Source organism: Rhincodon typus, chromosome 3, assembly GCF_021869965.1.
Source record: "Rhincodon typus isolate 14 chromosome 3, sRhiTyp1.1, whole genome shotgun sequence".
NCBI lineage: Eukaryota > Metazoa > Chordata > Chondrichthyes > Orectolobiformes > Rhincodontidae > Rhincodon > Rhincodon typus.
The window spans coordinates 78,335,878-78,344,069 of NC_063334.1; the positions used below are offsets into that span (position 1 = coordinate 78,335,878).

An 8,192-nucleotide genomic window follows, 5' to 3' on the forward strand; every position below is an offset into this window, starting at 1 on the left:
GAAGGTGGCTCACCACCCCATTCTCCAGCAGTTAAGGATTGGTAATAAATGCTGCCAAGCCAGTTCACAAGAATAAAAAGAAACACTGCTTCTGTTCCCCATTGTCCTGTGAAATGGCAGGGACTAGTTTCAGGGGTGGGACTTCTCAACTGTGCCCCTAGCAATATTTTTTCTAAGGTGGAGAGCATCTCTGCACAAAAATACTGGCTTCGGACTTCACTCTCTAGTCTTAGTTATTCATTTTAATAAGAGTAATCAACACTTATTAGGTTCTGTGAACCTCACTGATCAACTTGGCCCCTGAAATGAACTGATTAACATGACGACTGAAAAAAATGAACAACTCAAACAGAGTAATTGCAATTTTGTATTATTGAATTAATCTGCACCACGATGTTTCCGTTGCTGCTGGTGTTGTGCGGAGCATACTATGCAAGTTCCACTCCAGGGTAGTGTAAGTGTCTCAAATAATGTAACGGGAAAACGTGTTCTTTTCCCTGGCAGCCAAATGAAATTGTCTGAAAGTAAATTGTTTCTTTTTGTTGTTATTTTAATAGATGCTGCTAGCAATATGCCACCAATTGTCTGAAAGCTCAGGATGTGTAAGGTTAATTAGTTAGGTAGGGGTATGAGAATACTGCAATACAGGAGGCTCCAGATTGCTTAACCTAAGTGCAGATTGTACATGAAGACAAGGTTATCACTAGAATTACATCTGGTGTCCAGTCAGTGATGTCTGGTGAATAATAATTAGTTTTCTTTCTTCATCCCCACAGGTCTGTGAATCCTGAATATAAATCGTATGCTCTTGGTGTCCAGTTTCTCATGCTGAGACTACTTGGTGGGTATACAATTCAGTTATTTAATCAGCTAGCGTTACATTTCAGTTTGCTCATACCTACAGAGGTTTTCTTAGAATTCTGGAGAATGTTCATCATGACTATTGAAAATTCAAGAAGGAGGTATTTCATAGACATTTGTGTTGCAGTTTGCTACTTTTGTTGCCATGATACTCCGTGTACTGAGTGTATCACAACGACTTGCGACAGAAGATAAAGTTGCTACAGAGGGCCATAGGGCTGCTCTCTCATTAGATTTGGTGGGGGGGAGGACAGTGGGGATGAGGGTGTGGGGGGGAGAGAGGACTGCTGGTGGTTTAACCTGAGGGTCCCCACACCTCAGGCAAGGGGCGAGGTTGAGAAAGTGGGACCTTCGTAATGACCTTAACTGGTGCAGGAATTGAATTGCACTGTTGGTATTGCTCTGCTTCACAAAACAATAACATACGTTGCTGCCCAATTGCTATAATCATATTAGTCATATTATTGGTATTCTATCCTGTTAAAAAAAAGTAAATGCCTTGGTAGAACAGAAGCTAAATACTGCAGATTATGGAAAGCTTAAATAAAAACAGAAAATGCTAGAAAAGCTTGCCGACCTGACAACCTCTCTGGAGAGAGAAACTTAATTCATGAATGGAATCTTAGAGGATTCTGAGCAACATGACCTATAGTGAGAATTGTGGCAGAATTGAGTGAGAACTCTGGTGAGGCCTATCTTGATTCCAGATCAATTTGCTGCATTTTCTTATACACCTGATGGTGAAGGTCTTGCTAGGCAGTGGCGAGTTGCCAATCAAGAGGAATGAGATCTTGATAGACACCTTATTAATGCCAGCTTCCTGCCTTAGCAAATGTGCCAAACAAGCTCAACGTTGAGAGTTCTCAAAATGAGAGTCAGAATATGTACCTGGTGACTTCAGCTCACTGCTGGCTTTGAGAAGCCTCCAAAATACTCAGCACCAAACAGCATTTCAGGGCAGTGAACCATGGCCACCAACCGCATTCACCCTGCATCCACAGACGTTGGCGTCCAACATTTGACAACCCCTCACAATCTTCATGGCATCTCTCTGATCCACTTGCAAACCATTTAGAACATAGGGACTTGCAATGAAAGGTTGCATGCAGGGACAGGAACCCAGCACACAGATTGGACCAGGCTGCAGCTTGGGGCTTTTTGCTTGCTGTCTTGGCACTTGGTCCCTTAGTGCCTACCTGCATCCTTGTTGCATCCATGCCTTGCCATTGCCACTGCCATGCCATGCTGTTAGCGTGTTGACACATCAGCCAGAGCCTAGCAGTATTCCCATATTTGACAAACTCTTATGCACATGCGACACAGACAGGCTACTTATCCAGAGGTTGGTGTCGACTTTGTGAACCACATGGTGAGATGTTAATCTAACACCTTGGCATGTGCCAGCTGCCTGTGCACCAAACACACTTCCATATTTATTCAACCAAATGACTATGTGGAAACTTAATTATTTGAAAAATAATCATGAGCAATGTAACAAATCCTGAGTTTGAAAAGGATTGAAACAGATAAAAGAGAATATGTAACCAGGTAAGAGGATAATACAAAGGGAAATAATTAAGATTTCTATAACAACATAAAACTCAAAAGGCAAGAAAAGAAAGAGTTGAAGTTAAGGCATATATATATTACATTTTTTTTCTTTACAATTGATGAACGTCCAAGAAATGTATGTCAAGAACAGCCTCAGTCAACTGGACAGCAAAGTTGATGGGCCCTGTATGCATTTCTGCAAAAGCACTGAAGCTTTCTGCACCTAACCTATCTGTCATCTTTTCTGAGATCTTCCAATGCACACATAGCCCTGGCATCCACCTGACAATGCGTAAAATTGCTATCACTTGCCCACAGATAGAGCACAAACCTAACCCAAACATATCAGCCTCCTGTCAATCACAAGCAACGTGGTGGGAGAAGAATTGTGAATTCAAGTAGCATCTCCTCAGTAATAACCTGCCTATCAGGTGGAGAGATGGCCATATAGAGGTCCAGGCTAATGTACTGGAGACATGAGTTCAAATCCCACCACAACTGGTGGAATTTAAGTTCAATTAATGAAATGTAAAGCTTATCACATTAATGGTAACCATGACAACTATCTTCAATTGTTGTGACACCTATTTGGTTCACTAATGTTTTTTTAATGAAGAAACTTGATCTTACCTATCTGGCTACATGTTACTCCATATTGACTGCAGTGTGATTGACTCTTATTTGCTCTTTGCAAGCCACTCAGTTCAAGGTCAGTTCAGAATGGGCAACAAATGCTGGCCTTACCAACAATGGTCACATCCCATGAAGAGATAAACAAAAATTAATATTTATTTTAGATCACCATTAACCAAGTCCAATCTTGAAAACTCCTAGCATCCACAGCTTTTTAAATGAGAGTTCCAGATTTCTGTTATCCATTCTTTGAGGAAGCACATCCCAATTTTACTCTTAGATGGCCTATATCTAAATTTATGGTTCCTATTTCTGGATTCGTCACCACAGCAAATAATTCCTCTGTAATTCTTTGATTAGGTCAACTTCAACCAATTCAACTTAAAATCACAATCTAAGTTTATCATAGAATCCCTACAGTGTGGAAGCAGGTCATTCAGCCTGTCAAATCCTCAACAACCCTCCAAAAGGCACCCTACCCATGCAGCTGATCCACATAGCCAGCACACCTATGGGTGATTTAGCATGGCCAATCCACTTAATATGCACATCTTTTGGACTGTGGGAGGGAACCAACACAGACATAGGGAGAATGTGCAAAGATAGTCACCCAAAGGTGGAATTGAACCCAGGTCCCTAGTGCTGTGGGGCAATAGTGCTAACCACTGAGCCACCATGCCACCCAGTTATGCACCCTATCCTCATAATGTAAATTGAATCTGCACTACAACATCTTCCCAGCCAATCAATATATCTTAGCAAAAATTCCCTGAAATGAGAAATTAAAAGTATTATTAAATATTTAGTCTGTTGTTAATTCATTTCACAATACTGATTTGTACTTGACCCTTCTGCAAATTTTCCTTTTCAACCAGAGAAATCAAACTGAACTCAATAAGGCTTTTCTTTCCCCGAAGGAATGAAACATTACACAAACCTGTGATGAAATTCAACATTTCAGAAAGAGCCAGACATGTATTGTTTAATACTTTTGAGCTTCAGTGGGTTTGTAAAATTGAAAAGCTTGCAATACTAATGCCTGTCAGTTTTGGATGTATCCACACTTTATTATGTTTATGCCCTTTACAGCTGTGGTGATCTTAGCCTAATGTAAGGGTGTCAATTTAATGCGGACAAAAATCAAGCCAAGTTTTAGTCATACACCATTAAAATATTGGTGGTGACATTGTCAGTTGTAAACAAAGCAAAACAGATTAGACATCAGATTTCATTATTAATGGAAGCATTATGCAGCTGTGTGCTTTGAATGTGCAATGAAACTCCGAAGATCTACTCTTCAGGATAGGATAGATTTGGATTTTAACACAACGTAATCTTATTAATTCTTTGCCAGAGCAGAGGGACTACTGAGTTTTAAAATAACTGAGCATCGTAGACTTGCCACATGTAATTGCTGGGTGGTATGTGTTGAACAGGAACATGAAGGCACCTTCCATGTTACTTTGGAGAAACAGCACCATTTTCATGTGCTTACTTCACCTTGAAACAGAAAGTCCTTGTCTGTAATTCTGGTAGTTATCCTGTGTTGAAAACCTCCAGTGTTGAACTTGACAAACTGATACTGCAGGATAGGTGGATGCAAGCACCAATTGATCACCAATGCCAGCTGTCCCTGTTAGCTGAAAAATTTAAAGGCAATTGTTAATATTTGATTTGATGTGATATCATGATATCATATCACTTCCTGACATTTACTTACACACACGATAGCTATTTGGTTTTATTTTCAGGAATTGTTTCATTTTCGTTTTGTGGTACTTGAATGGAAACTTTCCAGAGACACACTGACCTCCAACATTTTAAATCCTTGTTGTATGCTTTCTGTAGGAGTGACTTCTCATTTAAACAGTATCACTCCTATTGTTTTAAATCTGAAAAGTAGATCAAAATCATCAACTTTTAGTTAATTTGATGCCAAAGAAAATTGGATGGTTATCTGTTTGACATTAGTTTATTGGATTGAGATTAACAGCAATTTCCTCCTTTTCCAGTGTTTTATATACCTTTCCATCTATTTTGCAAGTCCTGATTTCTAGCTATAATGAATAAATATTTTTATTAAATTATTAAGATTTTTACTGATATTATTCTACAGCTACATGCTAGATTGTTATCTGTGTGTTGTGGAGAAAATAGCCTCACTCGGCTTCAGGAGTCTAAGGCAGCATGGCTCAGTGGTTAGCACTGCTGCCTTATGGTACCAGGGACCTGGGTTCAATTCCACCCTCAGGCAACCATCTGTGTATTGTTGCACATTCTCCCTGTGTCTGTGTGGGTTTCCTCCCACAGTTTGAAGATGTGCAGGCTGGGTGGATTGGCTGTGCTAAATGGCCTGTAGTGTTTTGGGATGCCTAGAGTAGGTGGGTTATAGGGGGATGGGTCTGGGTGGGATGTTGTGAGGGTTAGTGTGGACTTGTTGGGCTGAAAGGGCATGTTTCCACACTATGGTTCTTCTATTGCTAATAATGTCAAAGCCATCTTTTCATTTGCTTTTTAAACAGCTCTGCATGTAATTTTGCTGTCAGATATTTCCTACACTTACAACATACAAACCGATTGGTGTAAGAACCTTTTAGGACTTTAATGGAATTTCTAGATTTGTATTTCTGTGGAGCTATGAAAGGTAGATGTGACTCCACCTGAGCTGTTTGGTGTGAAATTGCTGTCATCTTAAGAGCAATGTGGCACACTACCTAAGTGTGTGAGAAGAGATCTTTTGTCGCCATGTATTCCTCAGGGAAGGGATTAGCAAATTACGTGGCATTCTTAATACAGCAAGATCTATGTGTATCCTCGTCTTTATTTGTTTCTTAGACACGAGCATTGCTGGCAAGACTGGCATTTGTTGCTTATGCCTAATTGTACTTGAGAAGTCTGTGTGAGAACAGGGCAAAAAGTGCAATGGGTCCTGGGGTTTCAGAAAATTTGACAAGAATCATTATTATCTTTGGTACCAATCTAACAGATTGTGCAGATTAAATTCTCATAGTATTGGTGCCATTTAAATATTTGCGCTGTGTGCATTTTTTTAGAAAAGAACTTTACTATAATTAAATTTAAGTATATATAAATATAATATTCCCTTTAGAATTGCTACTTAGTGGAGGCAGCTAGATCATTCAAGAACTGAATTAATAAATGACTCTTCTTAAGATGCTACGTGCTTCCAAATTTCATTGTGATCAAATTTATTGTCAATTTACTCAAGATGGCTTTAGAAACCAAAGAATATGATCTTCTGCCATCTTTAATCATAGGTTTATTAGTAAGGTGTAATACAAAGAACATTACATGAACATTTGGGTTGAAATCAAAAGTGTGTTTGAATTTCATAAAGAAGTCTGAAGAACATACTAAATATCGACAGGTCTGGAAGCTTCTAGGGAAAAAATACAAGCTATTCTGTTGGTCAGGACCCTTCATCAAGCTGCAAACAAAATCTAATTTCTCTCTTTTGGACCTGCTGTGTAATTTTAGTGTTTTTTTGTTGAAAATAAGATGTTAGCTTTGGATAATTGATTTTTTTTGTGTACTACATCAGAATGTGAAGGAAATCATTTGCTGAATGTGTTCATTGCCTCACTGGCAGTAATTTTAAATATCTCATGAAAATAGAAATGATATTTAGGAGAGATGTGAAATGAGTTGTTGATTTGTTGTCACCTGTTTTACATTATTGCAACGGTAAAAATGACCCCAACTTTGTCTCCATTTGGCAGTCACTCAGAACTGAGGGTGATTTGCTTCCACTTCAGTTTGATGGGTTTTGTGATGACTGATCAGTCCAATATGCAGTCTGCAGACTCTTCCACATGTGGAGGAGGTGTTGTGTGAAGGGTCAGTGGTTGAGGTGTTTGGAGGTTTGTGCACTTTCGCTGACATCTCGACTTTGTCTTTGCATGTTCCTGAAGAAATTTGTGCTCAGTACATTTCTGAATGAACCTTCTCTATTCTGGTCAGTCGCAAACCTGAAACTACCATGACTCTCACTTTGTTCCCCCTTCGGCAGTTCTTCTGGAATGTGTGGCCTTCTGAGGGATGCTTTTGAGGGCATCCCTAAAGCCTTTCTGTTGTTATCCCAGAGCAGTTGATTTGAGAGTCTGGTGTCTTCTTTATTTGGAACAACAGCCACGGCAGAAGACTCTCCACTATGATTGCACTCGTACATTTGCAACATCACCTGTTTTAAAGGTCTAGTAACAAGTGTGTCCAGAAGCTCATATTTTCATTGAGATGGAATGTCGTTATACTTCTTCCTCTATAGTTTAGAATTACAATGAACTCACTGGACCCAATATCACAATGTTCTTGAATAAATGTACAGTTGAGGATTATTCACTCCAAAGTCCTTCAGATAAATTTAGATGTCTTGAGCTTTCAATGTTGTAGTCTTGTTTTTGATTTGATCCTTTTCAAGCTAAATGTCCTGCTCAATTCCTAGATTTTGTTAATTTATTCTTATATTTAATATTGTATGTATACATATGTTAGAAATCGACCAAGTGATCGTTACACAAGTGATATACATCTTTATGCTCAGTTCATTTTATTCATTCTGCCTATTTTCTGCTCTTGTTTAGGTTTTATCCCACCGCCACTTATCTTTGGGGCTGCAATTGACTCTACCTGTCTCATCTGGTCAGAAACCTGCAGTAAAAGTGGAGCATGTGCTTTATATGATAACGATTCCTACAGATATCTCTACGTCAGCATTGCCATAGGCTTGAAAACAATTGCCTTTATATTATACACAACTACATGGCATTATATAAAGAGTCATTCCAAGGAGTATATTCAGGGAGATGAAGACTCAGTTGGTCGAATGACCACTTCAGATCTGTTTGCTTCAACGTTAACATTAGATGCAGCTGCAGCGGATTCAAACAAATCATCTGGAAGGACAACCTTGATCTATCATTTGGGAGAGAATGAAATGTGTGAAAACATTGAGTCTGTTCTTTAGCATTTGTACACAGTGACTGCACCATTTTGGAGATATACTTTTATGGGAAAAACATTTTTAAACAACTATTTTGAGGTTCTTAGGCATTACAAGGGCACCTTGAAAGGTGCTGGCCTTATGGAAAGATTTTTGATTTTATCTTTATAGTTTAAATTACAGCAAT

The 8,192-nt window shown here is 39.0% G+C and overlaps 1 protein-coding gene across 1 annotated transcript in view; it reads left to right on the forward strand.

Annotated features, from left to right (window-relative positions):
* The window catches only part of LOC109920057 (solute carrier organic anion transporter family member 3A1-like), a 285,338-nt gene that overhangs the window by 275,262 nt on the left and 1,884 nt on the right, over positions 1 to 8,192 (forward strand). The window contains exons 9-10 of the mRNA XM_048595210.1: positions 777 to 841; positions 7,647 to 8,192. The exon at positions 7,647 to 8,192 is cut by the window's right edge and continues 1,884 nt beyond it. Of these exons, the coding sequence (XP_048451167.1) occupies positions 777 to 841; positions 7,647 to 8,029 (448 nt within the window). The 3' untranslated portion in view covers positions 8,030 to 8,192. The remainder of the gene's footprint in view (positions 1 to 776; positions 842 to 7,646) is intronic.